General features: G+C 40.6%; 2 protein-coding genes across 2 annotated transcripts in view; both read right to left on the bottom strand.

Annotated features, from left to right (window-relative positions):
• Positions 1-6,661, bottom strand: part of LOC126563376 (flexible cuticle protein 12-like) — a 281,105-nt gene extending 274,444 nt beyond the window's left edge. Inside the window, exon 1 of the mRNA XM_050220012.1 lies at positions 6,657-6,661. The gene's annotated coding sequence lies outside the window, so the exon portion shown is untranslated. The remainder of the gene's footprint in view (positions 1-6,656) is intronic.
• Positions 6,662-8,668: 2,007 nt separating this feature from the next.
• On the bottom strand, positions 8,669-12,241 carry LOC126560951 (tryptophan 5-hydroxylase 1). The gene is made up of 8 exons (XM_050216901.1): positions 12,128-12,241; positions 10,485-10,809; positions 10,251-10,416; positions 10,099-10,149; positions 9,528-9,809; positions 9,100-9,459; positions 8,821-9,037; positions 8,669-8,752 (listed from the first exon to the last, which is right to left on the bottom strand). The coding sequence occupies exons 1-8, from the start codon at positions 12,233-12,235 to the stop codon at positions 8,669-8,671; spliced, it is 1,593 nt and encodes a 530-aa protein (XP_050072858.1). The 5' UTR covers positions 12,236-12,241.
• Between the last annotated feature and the right edge of the window lie 3,009 nt (positions 12,242-15,250).

Here is a 15,250-nt window from a genome sequence, read left to right as displayed (position 1 = left end):
CTATCCATATTGGATAGGTTTCCAGCCAAACCAGCGACGGGGAGAAGAAGGACACGAACGAGACTTCAAGATCGGACACAATCAAGGAATCTTCGAAATGGAAAACGATCAAGACCCCCGCTACCATCAGGACTACGAGCGTGGAAACACCCACATACACCCTGGAATAAGGTGCCCTCACACGATAAGATCCTTGCTATGAACACGACTTTGGCTTTGGATGACGGAACATACGCAACGGAACAACCGGGATATGGTGCCCTTTCACGGCTCGGAGAAGGAAATGTCTCCCAGCAATGATGAAAGGAGTATATTACTTTTAAGTTTATTGTAAGCAATATGGCCTGACCGTCCTTTATGAATAAAAAAAACCTATCCATATAAAGATGAAAACGGCGGTCTTTTTACAAAAAAAAAGTTCAACATATTATTGTAAAACAATTATGCCGAAAAAGGGTCTCAAAATTACGAGACAAAGATTGAATAAATTTTTTCTTAAATTGAATATTTTTTATAGAAAATGATTTCTACTATGCATCTGAAAAAAAGGGGGTTTTTTAGCACAAAAGTCATTTCATAGACATCAATCGAATAAACTCACGATCTCCTGTGCTGTTGAGTAGCTTAGGCTTCACAAGGCCGCTTGAAAAGTGATCAAATTTAAAAACTGTGGGGCAGGAATTTGATCATATGCTCGAGGATAAGCCAATCGAAAAAGGATCCTTTCATTGCACCCTTTTTGAGTAAATGATCTGTCTTTTCCTGGTCCTTGATGTCTGACTTTGGTGAAGCGTACCACATGTTACATGATCTTGTTTTGATGGAAAATGTTTCGGTTTTGTGCATCGAATCCTTCAATTTTACGTTGTAGCTAAGTTGCCATAATGTAGTTATTTAACCATTCCCATCATACAACCTTTTTTCGGGAACTTTCTTCATGATTTTGCATCATGCATCACAATTTTCAATTTTGCAATTTTCAATCCAATCCTTTGTGATGCAACATTGTTTCTTTCCGATTTAAAACTGTAAAGGATTTCCTCAGCCCTCATAGGAAAGAATTTTCAACTACACTTCATTGCTTTAATTCTCCTTTTTTCTGCCTAGGAAACATGACAAGAAGCGCTAGCAACTTTAATTATTCTTTCACCTAAACGAAGAACAACGGAATGGAGAAAAACGATTCTTTTTTTTTTTTGCTTGCTGCAACTCAACTGCAATTGATGTAAAAGGGTAGCCAGCCGGCCACTTCACATTGTGCGCGCACGCAGGACAGCTACCCAGTACGGCTTCTTGCCTTCATGCGTATGAACATTGTACAAAATCAATTACATTACAGACACATCCAGCCAACACACTACTTTGATGCTGAGGTCCACCACCAGAGCGGCTGGCGACCAGAAGGCGTAGGCCGAGATCCCTCTTGAACCAAACCAGACCTCAGTGGGTGTGTGCCTTTTCTCAGCCACCGTAAATGAACAAAAACTAAACGGCCCAAAAAATGCCTGCACAAGATCGAAGTGCTTCGGTGCCTGTGCTAAATGTGCCCGGGACAGCTGGCCTGGCCCGGTGTTGGATGCTGTCGTGCAATTTTTTCGTATTTTTTTTCCACCTCCATTCTCATCTATGCTTCCGTAGCAATAATATGCATAAGCCATCGGAAAATCGGGTTTTGTATCGTGCGTACGGTAGCCCTATCCTTGGAAATGCCTTCGCAGGAGGGCCGTGGTAGCGTTTTCAGCCCAGCTAAATACACACATACACACAGACAACCGTCGAGCAGCGACTTGCATTTTTATGGATGACGTGGATATTCGTAGTGCGCAAGAAAAAAGTGCCAGCAAAGGGCCTTTTTTTTGGCTTCAGTTTTTGAGCTGATGCTCAAATTAAGGGCAGTAACAGGCAGTGTGCTTCGCAGGAATACGAGCACGAAACACGCAAAGGGAAGCTCCGACGTGTCTTCATTGGCAGCAAAGATAAGCTTCAGGGCAAAGGTTAAAAAATCAATCCAATAGAAAAGAACGGCTGGGAAAGCGTTCGTACAAGTGCACTAAAGCGTTAAGGAAGAGAATAAAACTGTACGAAATGGAAAATGGAAAAAACGCATCGAAAAAGTCAGTAGAAGTACAAAAGTGGAGAGGAAAACAGGAAGGAAATTTAAAAGACTTGCTTAAAAACTAAAAAATATTATTTAAATTTGTAAAAGGAAATCAAAGAGAGGATAACTTAAAACCTTAAATAAGAAAAACCCCGCATTAAGACATAATACAGACGCTTTCCCATATATTCTTCGTGGGTTTTTTACGGTTTCTCAAATTTTCTTGCATAGTTTTCGAAACATCTATTTTGCAACAAAACTTTTGCATGAAAATAGTGATAAAAATTAATTAAAAAAATTAAATGAATTTCAATAAAAAAATGAAGAAGATTTCACTAAAACTCTAGATATTTTTTTAATTTTGCATATGTTTCAAGACGTTGGAAATATAATTTAAGCTACACAGAAAGTAGCCGTTTGTAACTGAATTGAACATAAGAATAATGGATTGCGTTTCGGTACAAATAATTATAGTTTTTTATCTCTGGAAGTATCTGCAAACCTGTAAAATCAGGTTGGTCAAAAGCAAAAGTACTAGAGAAACCATAAAAAATTATCGTACAAACCTTAACAAATATAGAAAATTTAAAGTAAATCATAAATAAAACCTCAGGGCAATATAGCAATTATTTTTGTCATCTATCATCATTTAAACATGGGATAGCGTCAATGATCTTCAAAATACCCTGCACAAAAATATGAAAAGAGACAGAAAAGTACAAATTGTAAATTTTTGTATAATATATTTTTTTAAGAAAACACCAAAAAATCATTTATAAAAGTATTACAAAAAAGAAAAACAGGAAAATTTTTATAATTGAATATTTTAAATAGATGTAAATTAAAAAGAATCAAATCAATCAAATTGAAACATGAAAAAGTAATATAAAAATAGAAAGGAATAAAAGAGACAAGAAACAAAGCATGTAAAAGTCGATAGCATACTAGATAAAGGACAAATAGAAGCAAGACTGTAGCCGTGGTCCACAAAATAATTTACAGATTAGTAAAGCAATGCAAAACGATAATAGATAAAAATAGTAACTAAAAGTGCAGAAAACTCAGTAAATAAACATATTGAAATGCACTATAACTATTAGAAAAGTAATTAACAAGGCTTATGAAAATTCCTCCAAAATAATTCAGCCATCCTCCCGGTAAATGTAGCACGGTTCGTTAGCTTAAACCAATTCCTGAACACTCCTGCCATTCAGCCGGCAAGAAAAATGTGCATTTTTACTACTCTTACTGTTGCGTTTTGTTGGAAAACCTCCTACCTTCATGCTTCATCTGCACAAAACACACTCACACGTATACAGACACGCAAAAAAAAAACGACTGACCACACTGGAATCGAATCCCCAGGACTCCATCTTCATGTGTCGCACAGTGCGTGTGAGACGTGTAAGGCATCCGCTACTTTCGCACATAGAAAGTTGTGACTCTTTTGATGATGCCGGCCTGTCCAGATCCGGGTATCCTGCACTGGGAGCAAAAAGTGCAACGAAAAAGAAAAAGGAAAAAATCCGATCGGTAAGGTTCCCCACCTGGTGCCGCCTGCAGTCACCGGGCACGGTACTCGGCACACTGTGCAGAAAACTTCGATGCCATCGGAAAATGACAAGTGTGTGTGTGCATGTGAGGGTGTGGGTGGGCGCTGTAGGTGGGGGTGGTGCGTGTGATAGAAAAGGGAAGGATGCGCCAAATGATCGAAGCATCGGAGAAATGGGTTTTCCTTTCCGTTGTTATTTTTTTGCACTCAAATTTCTTTTTCTATTGGGTGGCGCGCGATAAAGATGCGAGGAGGTAAGTAGAGTAAAAGGCCCGCAGGGGAGGACACACAGCGGAAAAAAAATGCGAGATCTATAGAAAAACTCTATACGAAAAAAAAAGGCCTAGCTCGGGTTGAGGGCTCGGGCTGAAAAGACAAAGCGAAACAGGAAAACAGAACTGCAACGAGTAAAGAGTGAAAAATTAAACCTCGTTCTCGGATTCACGTGGAGAAGGACACGCGTGAGCGTGTGTATGTGTGCGCGTGTATATCTCACCCGCGTACTGGGTGGCGTCCGAAATTTTAGAATTCGAATTCTGCAACCTACCGTTCGACTGATGACTGGCTCGGAAACCGGAAAGAAATCTCCCCCATTCTCTGGAAGTTCCCATCCCGACTGCCCGAGACTTTTCACGTTATTTGAGTCCTTCTCCCTTTACCTTTCAACCCTTCTCCGTCCTCTCCCCTTTTCGTTTCGACGGATGTTATTTCCCTTTCCCGCGTAAGACCAAGAACACTTTTTGCACGGCTGGCCTGCAGGGAATGCAGCAGCCGGGAGAAGCACTGACGCTGTTGCTTTATTTTTGTACAAAACTTTCCCGATTCGATTCTTCACATTCGCGAGTCCCTATTTTGCCAAAAATGCCACAGAATTCTGGAATGCCCGATCGATGTCATATACACTGGCAGGACAAAAGGAAAAAAGCCGCGCAACTGAAACCATCTCAATTCGCGCTTCTCATTGCCTTTTTTTTGGTTTTTTTTTGTTCATATATTTTTGAGTTTATCTCTGTGTGCGTGTGTGTGGTTGTGTTTTTGGAGCCGATTTTTCAAACACACCAAAAAAAAAATACATCCTGGGTGGCTAAAAAATGCGCACGATTGCGTATCGCTCACCGGATGCGAATCAGTCACAGGACAACGCTCCCGGGGTTCCGTTCTGGACGACGATCGGAGAAAGATGGTTTGGCCTGCACCGGAATCAATCTAATCGCAACGACGACGATGTTCAACGGTCGTGGACTGGGCGAGCCGTTGAACATCGCACACGCATCGCGACTCCGTCATTAGAGTCACACCATGGCCAACACTTCAACCACCACCACCGCCACTAACCAGCGAAGGAGCGCCCTTTTGGTGGACGACGGTACTAAATTTATTAAAAAAAGGGGAACATTTCTCTGTGGAATGTTCCGTGTGCGTGGAAAAAGGGTTCGGGTGAGGACGAGGTCTTGTTATGCTTCTTTTTCTTTCCTTTCTTGTTTTTTTTTTTTTAGAGAGAGCACATCTTTTGTGCAACGCGAGCAAAAGCTAAATTGTGACCGTCTATTTTGAGAGTGGCTTTTTTGCGAACTGAGGGCTCATAGTGGTCGTTTTTTTGTCTATTCAGTGAGATTTGATTTTTTTTTAGCGTATCATGTTTTTCCTTACCTTTACCGGTGTTCGTTTTTATTTTTTTTTGCCCGTTAAGGACGCAACGTATTTGCTAGAGGTGTCTTCTAATGGGTACTTTGGATATTTTTACATTATTTTTATTTTTTACGTTATTTGCTTACTTTTGGGCTCTCTTTTTTTCTTTATTGAGATTGTACAGGTTGAATGATTCTAGATTTATTAGGTTCGAGGCTTAATCAGCATTTGCAAAAGTTAAATTACTCAATGTTTGTTGTTTTCCTATATTATCGTCGAATCTTATTTGATGTATTAAGGATAGCATATGACATTACTTTTTTTTTAATTTTCTTTTATTATATTTAATATTTTGCTATAGCTTTTTTCATTTCTCTCTTGTTTTTTCAACTATTATAATTACTTTTCAATTTAAAATGAGGTTTATTCCTTTCTTCTTTTTATTAACATTTCCTTTGCTTTTTACCATTTGCACGACTATATTGTTTGTGTTTTAATACATTAAGTTTTTACAGTAAATATTCATCAGAACCACATAAAACAATAGCATGTTCTGCCACAGAAGAAACTCAAAATTTTAACTCATAATTACACACGAATCAAATGTTCTTAAACAAACAAATTATTCATCCAAATAGAGTGTGCTGAAAACTTTTGACAACAATTTTCCATTTGTATTGAAACCAAAATTAATTTAAAAATAATTAAAATAAAATTAAAACCGTACACAGCAGCACATTCGTACATCTCTTCGCCCAACATTGTAACTAAGGCTGAAATAGGAAAAGGGGGTGAAAAAAAACGCAATCTGTCGCCCCGTTACCCCAGCATGCCCAGAAAGCCATGGTCACTCCGAAGCATTCAAAATGTATGCATGTTTTGTACGTGTGTAAGAGCTGTTTCAATGAAAACGTAATCAAAATCAAGCACAAAGCAACAAAAATAAAATTAAGCGAATAAGAGAAAAAAAAGCAACACAAAAATAAAACAGGAAAAAACTTTAAACGAAATCAAGCGGTGAACAGAACGGATATTACATAAAATATGTACATATTCGGTACGGACACGACACGAAATAGCGTGCGCCTCGGGATGCTGCAGGAGTGGTACAGTCTAACCACGCGGTTGTGTGTGTGTGTGTGTGTGTGAGTGAAGGATGTAATATTGATTCTAAACTGTACACCCCTTTCGCTTTAAATTGAGGAAGGGGTTGTGGGGTGGAATCGCGTTTCACCCCGGGATAAGCTAACCGAAAAAGGGGGTAACTTGTGTTGCAAAAAAAATCTTCCCAAAAAACACCGGAAGTTCCTGTGTTCTTGCGAACCAAGTGCGAAGTGTGCGAGTGTGTATGTGTGTGTGCGCTAGTGAGCAGACGAGCTGGTTTTGTTTTGTTTCGGTTTATTTATTTTATTATGAGTTTTTTTGTTGTTGTTAATTTTTAACCCTCCGTTTTGGTTTTGTTGCTGCGCGTGGTGCATGTTGATTTTTGGTTTTGTTTTCGCGAGCATCTAATTGAGCTCACTGATGTCGTCGTCGTTGTCGAACGGTGGCCGCGTCGTGTGGCGCCGTGCCAGCTGTACCCCGTTGTACGCCCGGTGACCGGTTGTCAGGGAGGATTCTGTGACCATCTGGACAGGTTTCTAGGAATCGTTAGGGAGGTTCTGCATTCGGGTGGGGGTTGCCATGAAATCATGAGCTCGGTGGGTGGCAATGGAACTAAAGCAAGATGCAAACATAATAAGCGTTATGCTTTTTTCCCCCTTTGCTTTATGCTGCATGAGAGTTACGGGTAACGCGTTTGTGCCACCGTCAATGGGTGGTTAAGAAAGAGTGTTGTCTGGCGAACACGTACATGAAAGATTTCCTATGACCTACTGACCATGAGGAGGGGTTATTGAAGGACTCATTGATCTAGATTAAGGACACGTTATATTCTAGTTCGGTACTTGCGTAATTTGGTTTTTTGGTTAGCAATTTATCAACTCTTGACAAAATAAAAAAATTTTTACATAAATTATTTTCTTACTTTTATAGCATCTTTCATTGTTTCAAAATTATTGGTTTCATCTTTTATTGTGGTCCGTCATCTTATGTTTAGCGCTTTTTGTGCTACACTTGTACATTAATCTCAATTCATTTCTTCCTTGTGATATTATTTTTCTGACTGGATTTGTTGAGCGTTATAGTTCTTCTGGTTAAATCGCTGTATCTCTTATGGAAAATGGTTTCATTTAATGCTTATATTTTCTCAATTTTTCGGCTTATTTTGAAGATGTGCCGTACATGATGCCGTCGATGAATCTCATTAGATTTTGCCTAATTTTTATTTTTGTATCCGGTTTAACACATTTACAAAAATGACCTAAAGCGCAACTATGACACAGATCTAGGCAATTTTATTAACAATTCCAATAGAAATAAGTCAAATTAATTCACAAAAAAAAAATATATTTCAAGCTGCATAAAAAAAGGCTCTGCGCTGATTCAACATAACTGCTCGAATGCAGAAATGCATAAGCATAAAAGCTTTCTCGGCGAAAGCTTTCAAAGTTGTGCTATGTTTTGGTGCGTAAAGCTCGAAGCATTGCTTTTGTTAGCTGTTGTTCGAAAAAGCTTTCTCTCATTTTCTATTAAGCAGCATTTGTTGTTTAATCCTTCAGTTGTTTTGATTTTCATTTTTCAAATATTAAAAAAAAAAAATGTAAAAAAACTTGTAAGAAAAATGAGTCGTATTTATATATGAATTGTATGTTTTATATTTATTCCGATTTAATATTTGAAACATTTTTAAAGTCTTTAACTTCCTTTTTTAATATTGAAAAGTCAATCAAATGTGATGTTTTCCATTTATCAAATGAAGCGAGCCAGTGGTGTAAGCAACAGCGACGCCGGTCTTCAAACGGCATGGTCGAGGTTCAAATCCCATCCGGACCGTTCTCTCTTCTCTCTCACGAGGACTGATTATCCAACTACGTGGTATCGGCAAGTCGTTAAGAAAAGAACTTCTTCTTGGAAAGAAGAAAATAACAAAAACGATCGCCAAAACTCTTGAAAGTAATGCTTAATGCATACCGTTTATTTGAATTCACAGCAGAAATTTGCCTGTAACTACATTGATATTTACTTATGACATTGAGATTCAACAAACTTCAAATACTGTGCGATTTTCAGTTTCCTTTTCCATGACACACAATAAAATATCTCTGTCGTTAAAATACTCTGTTTGATAAAATGAAACATTTTTCTACTTCTGCTTTACTTTTGCTTGATTGAATGGTTGTGTCTCTAGCAATAAAATTAGCATTTCACCAACGTTGAAGCATTATCTATTATTGTACAATAAATATGGGAAGTATTCGTAGTCCAGCCGTAGTCAGTAATGTTGTAATTTATTCTTTCTTCACCGTTGTTGGGGTCGTACTACGTTCGGAGCAATCGGCGTGATCTTCAGGGCCAAGTGTTTTATCGCATACCTTCAGAATGAGGAAAATTTGTCAACTAAAAGGAGCTGATCTTTCTGCATTACTCCTGCAAAACTCACGTGTAAACTACTGGAGAGCAGTTTCTCAATCTTTTCCACGTCAAGATTTTCATCCAGCGCGGACACTTTCTTCAGTGCAGATGAAACAATGCTCAGATCGCCACGCAACTCACTCACGACAGCAGTTATCTTCTTCGCATTGCTTAACACCTCCACCGTTTGCGTGTATGGGTTGTATCGGACGCCAAATGGACGCTGAATGGTGTCTGCATAAGCTCTGCACGAGATGGGTGTTAAAAACATTAAGAACTTCACTTTACACGCATACTTTATACACACCTCATCTTCTCCTTAGCCTCCTCGAACGAGTCCGTGTAATAGTACGCATTCTGGTACGCCGTGATGATGCACTCCTCCTCACACGTAATCTCCGGATCGAACCGCTTAATCTTCTCCGGTGTGGTGATCGCATGCTGCAACTCCGCCACAGAGGAAAGCAATCCCGCACCGAACACCTTAAAACTACCGTCCTTCTGGCGGCACAGTCCAAACTCTACCGTGAAGAAGTACAGCGTTGCCAGCTTGTTAATATCATCCTCCGAAGCACCCAACGACGCCAGACCAATCTCCTGCGAGAACTGTGCGAAGCTTGAGTTGGCCAGCAGTGGCATATGCCCGAGCAGCTCGTGACAGCAGTCGCTGGAAATACAAAATTTCAAATTATACTTTGCCCGCTCGCAGTGGTATAATTCGAAATTTCAATTTACGGTTCCGGTGTGTAGAATGGGTCGGACGAGTGCCGGATGTACTGGGTGCAGTGAAACACCCGGAACGCCAACCCGGACAGGAAATCGCGCGGTGAAAGATATCCGGCGACGGGACGTATCTGGAAGCCTGTTTTGCGCTTCAGAAAGATGTTAATATCTTGCAGCTGGGGAAGATTGTCCTCTCGGTAGCCACAGTACTTCACCAGCTCGGGCCAGTTCTCCAGATACTCCGGTACTGCGTACTTGATGTAAAGCTTGTGCAGCTCACGGAAAACGGTTCCCCTGTGGAAAGGAGCAAAGGAACGATGTAACCACACGACTGTCATCGTCTTAAAGGATGGAAAGTTCACTCTTAAGAGCCTTCTTGCGAATAACTCAATTAACCCCTTCTGAATGGAACACTCGTTAGATACAAGCGGAACAACATCGTTGGCTTGATTACTCTCACAAACACAAGCCGGATGTTGCCTCAAGTCCTGTCTAAAGCTAGCAGCTAGCTCCCTCAAGACCTGTACCCCAGATCGATGTCTCGAGACATGCAAAGTCATTGAAAAGTGTAAATCTAATTTACCAGGTTTTGATTTCCTCCGGTGTGTACTGAACCCTCGGGATGGGACTGCCACTGTCAAGAAAGGATGAAGATAGAATTGAAGCAAGAATAACCGAAACCATCCTTCCCACACACGCACAGTAACACACGATCACACACACACAAACACTTACTGCTTGTAGGAGTTGGCAATGGCCGCAAACTGCTCTCGACGCTTGCGGTACACCGGATCCTTGAACCCGGGATGGTCTGCATCCAGCTCACTGCCGTACATCAGCACATTTTGCGCACGGTCCAGGTCGGAAATTTTCCTCGGAAACCAGTGCATTTCACCGAAATCTATTTTCCCGAAAAATAAGTCAAAATTAACACACTTATAAAATAAGAAAACTTACACCGAAACTTACCAAAACTTCCACACGCGGACAGCGGAGTGGGCGGTGGTCCATCGCTGTTCACCTGGGCCGCATAGTTGACCGATTGGACTTCGCGCTTCAGCAAACGCAACACTTGATCCAACCGATTCGCATCACACTCAACATCGACGAGAACGTCCGCACTGTCGCACGTTTCGCCGCTCTTGTTTAGCTCCACGTGCAGCACATTGATGCCGAGCTCTTGGAACACACGCAGCGCACTGGCCAGTCCGCCGATTTGGTTTTTCAGCGTAAAGATAATCGAGGTACGATCGGAACCCATCCGTTCGTTGCCGTTGCTATGATCGACAGATTTCTAATGAGAGAAAAGAAATGCCAAATTAAAGAAGTAGGATAATATATTAAGGAACAGTTTACAACATTGGACCATAGACAGTAAATTTATAAAATGCATTAACTCTTCCACGTTTTAAACCTTACCCAGGACAAAAGGAATAAATTACATTATAATTTCGGTAATTAATTTTTGCATGCTTTAGTCAACCTTTTGCTTAAGGTCTGAAGCCCTCAAACATTGATTCGTCTATATTGAATGTTTAATATAACAATTCTAGAAAGCTCAATCATTCATTCAAATCGTGTTAAATCAAATAATCTTAAACATAATTTCCTTCATCTCGAACCTACGCAGTTTTAAAGTTAATCATTATTAAATCATGGAGATAAATGCGAGATATAGTAGCTATAAATCCGAAATACATGAGTTAAAAAGCACTTGAGGCTTTCCAAATAGTTGCTGCTATGTCTATCGTAAAAATATTCAACTAAAATACATATCACTTATAAAAAATATACTTCACTTATCCACCCTTTCCAAAATGTTCCTTAAAAGCTTCTCAATCTGATTTTTCAATGGCCATGTTATACGAAATTCCTTAAATACATGCTTACAGTTGCAGTTTAATTAAATACGATACAGTTTTCCACATCGCTTTCTTCCTGGCTTTATTCTTGGGCTACAACCTCGTGAAGTCTTGATCTCCCAATATTGCCTTTCTTTGACTTAAGTTCACACGTAGTTAAATAGTAGTCAGTCCTGCGTACACGGAGATGATCCGGCCAGGATTCGATACCCGGTCCTGCTAAATGAAGACAGGTTTTGCTACCTTCTTTGTCACTCGGGACCGCCAAAGTTTTCCACTTCTCAGCAAAAATTTCGTAACATTTTGAACATTGTTTTATCAATCTCTTGCAGCAAATGTTGCTCAGATGTTGTGCAATAGTTTAAAAAAAAATCACAACTTGTTTGATTATTTATAGGTAAATAAATGTAGATATAAAAACTGTATAAAAGGTTTAACTTTTGATTTCCACTAAAACCTTTCTGGCACATGTTTTTGTATGAGAATAATAAATAATAAAAGATATAAAAAAGATAAAATGAATAAATTAAAAATCTACTAGGATTTCTGCGTGAAACGGATTTCAGCACAGCATCACTGAAGAACATATTTTCAACTTCAAATCACTTCACGTAATCTCCAAGAATTCATAACTGTGGGATGGAACCCAGAATCTCCGCATCAACTTTTAAAGTACGTTAATCCCACCCCGTTTGCAACATTTACACCGTTTTAAAATGCACACGTATTGAACCACTTGTTGATAATTACAGCAAATTCCTTTCGCCGGTGTATTGGGCTGCCCTCCTTAACTGCCCACTCCTGATCGCCACTGTGATACAGCCATAATCCCAATAATCCTTTGCCGGAACCACTCATCGCTGGAACTGGATGGGCTCGCGGTATGTTTTGCTTTGAGCTTTTCACCAAAAATATTACTCCACAGTGGAAAAAAAGAAAACCAACCGCAAAATAAAATACGCCAACAAACTTGCAAACTTTGGTCACACGGTTATGCGGCAGTTTGTACTGCCCGTGGATGCACCCGGAACACGACACGACACGCACGACGCACGCGAATCAACTGGTGAGTTTTTCAATCACTAATGGCCCCTTTTATACGTTTCCGACCGAGGCGTACCTTGGAGAGTTGGGGACCACCCTACCGTAAAGGGGTTCCTTCGTCCCACGTCTATGCTGGCACCGGTGCAAGCGGTGGAAACGTTTGGGGAAATATATTCTAGGCTGCTTGCCGCATTCCCCATTGGCAGTCAGGACTCTTCACCACGGTCGGTAGCATTGACGTACCCGCATAAAATCTTCTCGCTTTCGACACATTTTCCACGACTCGAAACGGATCCTTCCTTCCCGCTCTGTAGATCGTTTCTCTACGAGTGTGCATGAGTGTGTGTGTTTTTTTTTTATTCTCTACAATGTGGCGCACTGGATTCGGTTCGGTGTTCTTTCCCGGTCGGCCATCCTTAAGAAAACCTTTCAGCTACCCAGCACCCCGTGATTGGCTGAATCACGATAATGTCAGGAATAATCTAAACTTTATCGTCGATGTTATTTTATGCTGGTATGCGGGGGGAGGGGGTGGGGGGAGGGCTAGGATTTGTTAAACGTTAGACCTGGCACGAGTTGTTGATTATGACCAGCCGGATGGAAGTGAAGCTGCTGGAAAAGCAGGATAATGACGATGATGATGGAACCGTTTTACATTCGTCAGACAAACTTATCACTTCCTGTTAGCCTGGTGACGTTGCCTTTGGATGTTTTCCAGCAATTGAAAGCGAGACAGAGCAATAGGTTTCATTAATTTCATTAATTTAACTCAGAAATACAGTAAAATCGCTCTCATTGGAATTGAAAGCGATTAAGCTTCCATCATGAACGAGGAAATCATTAATTTCTTTGCTGAATAAATCAATTTCCGTTACGACTTTAATTTTTTTTTAAACATGCAACATCTATTGCAAAAATTCTTTTTCTATCTTAATAAAGTAGAAAATTCACCTCACGAAAGGGTATTAAAAACTGTTCCATTCATTCTTCGTGCTGGATAATACTCGAAAAAGCTACCGCAGGACTTCTGGATAAAGCATCAAAAAACGAGAAATAGGAAAGAAACCAGAAACGAGAAATACGAATCTCATCCTAAGTGTGTTTATCTACCGGCTCGAGTACTTACCGAAGGCATTCTGTATAAAATCACTATTTGTTCCGTGGCTTGGCGCCGTTTATTCTTAGACCATGAGGTTGGACTTCATGAGTCCCCATCCCCAATCACACACACCCGCGTTGAAAAAGGGAGAACCCTAGGATCCCTTTTTCCTCGAGTGCTACTCGTCCTTGCCTAGCTGGCGTCCAGTTTCGGGGGAGCATGGGTCAAAGGAACAAAGCCACCCCATCATGCCTGTCACTCTTAATAGTGGGGAAGTCATTCCACCGGACTTCGGGAATCGTCACGCCGTTCTACACAATCCTTTCAATGAAGCTGGAGCAGGAATTAATTTCGCGTTGCCACACTGGCAGCACGTGGGAACGTTCATGTCCTTAGGTCGTCGCTTGACGGTGTAGCGTTAAATATCATCAACACTGACCTTTTTCTGACACGATCCTGGCGCTGTCAGGATCGTTGGTTTTCGGTTAATTTCGCTGCCACAGTTTTCTTTGGTAGGAAATGACACTAAGAAAAGAAGGCAAAACTCTTTGAAGAACGGAACGTTCAAGCGTACTTGAATGACCGCGTACAGTGGCGTACACTTTCCGGCTCCAAAAAGGACAGACAAACCGGACACAGAGCTTCAATCACTGCCAGCTCCCGTCGAGATGGAGGGAAGCCAGAGAAACCACAAGAAGCAGCAGAGGATAATGATAGTGATGATAAGGGAAAAGCATGTAACAATGCTGGCAGCATTTTCCACTTGTTGCTCTGGCTGGCTCCGTAACGAAGGCATCGTAAGGCACCGATTCACTCCGCTAGAACTGTCAGTGAGTGTACTGACTTGTTGAGGTTTTTTTTTGGCTTTTGTTCTTCAAACCACAGCCGAGAAGGGTTTGAGTCCTACAGTGTGTGAGTGTGTTTGTGGTGCCACACAATGTTTGAATAAGGAAACCAATCGAGACTAGATTGAAACCGCGCATGAAACGAGTGCGAAACCAAGATCCCAACACTTGGGGGAGTTTCAGAACAGAAGTAAGTGGTTGATTTCACTCACCAGTTTTTCCGCTTGTTGGGTGAGGAAAGTGGGAAAGCTGTCCAGTATCGATTCACTTAATGTAACGACTTGCGCGGCGGTGGATCGTTTGGCAAAAGTCAGATCTCCAAATGGACGGAGCCCGATAAACGATAAGCGCTAATTCATGAATATATTCATCAGGTGCTGGTGCCGGGAGGCAAGGGATTGGCAAGAACGGGGCTGGTGGTAGGTAGAGGACGTGACAAGAACAGGGAGAGGATTTCTTAACGAACCTTCATTGATTGATTATCCTGACGCGTTTATCACTAGACGGTTATACGTTTTATTTCACTATTTCTTGTAAGTTTGTGGTTGAAAATTCAGTAAATTCGTCAGTAGTTTTTTAGATGTAATGATTTTGGAGTTCAAATTCATTTTCACTACGCGTTAAAATTTATTTGGCACGGTTTCAAAGCGTCTTTAGCTCAAACTCTCTAGTGGTATTTTAAATAATGGCTTCTGCAATTTGGTATGGCTTTCCTAGAGTTGGATAAATATTTTTTGTGTGTAATATTTATGTTAGAACGTTAGCTTGACAGTATAAGAAATTGAAAGCCGTTCAGAAACTATGGGAAATTACGGGAGAAATTTTCTGTCTTCGTAATCGTGTTTGATTTTTACTGAAGAAATTTCTAGCTAATTTCCGATGCAC

Source organism: Anopheles maculipalpis, chromosome 3RL (genome assembly GCF_943734695.1).
Source record: "Anopheles maculipalpis chromosome 3RL, idAnoMacuDA_375_x, whole genome shotgun sequence".
Lineage (NCBI taxonomy): Eukaryota > Metazoa > Arthropoda > Insecta > Diptera > Culicidae > Anopheles > Anopheles maculipalpis.
The sequence above is the reverse complement of the archived record's forward strand: the minus strand, read 5'-3'. Positions and strand labels throughout refer to the sequence as shown.

Bases quoted from the DNA above. Each gene is read 5' to 3' on its own strand.
- LOC126560951 (XM_050216901.1), bottom strand. From the start codon at position 12,235: ATGAGTGGTTCCGGCAAAGGATTATTGGGATTATGGCTGTATCACAGT. The intron at 10,417-10,484 runs GTAAGTTTCGGT...TCGGGAAAATAG, and splicing joins GTCCGCGTGTGGAAGTTTTG to ATTTCGGTGAAATGCACTGG. The intron at 9,038-9,099 runs GTGTGTATAAAG...CATCTCGTGCAG, and splicing joins GAGGCTAAGGAGAAGATGAG to AGCTTATGCAGACACCATTC.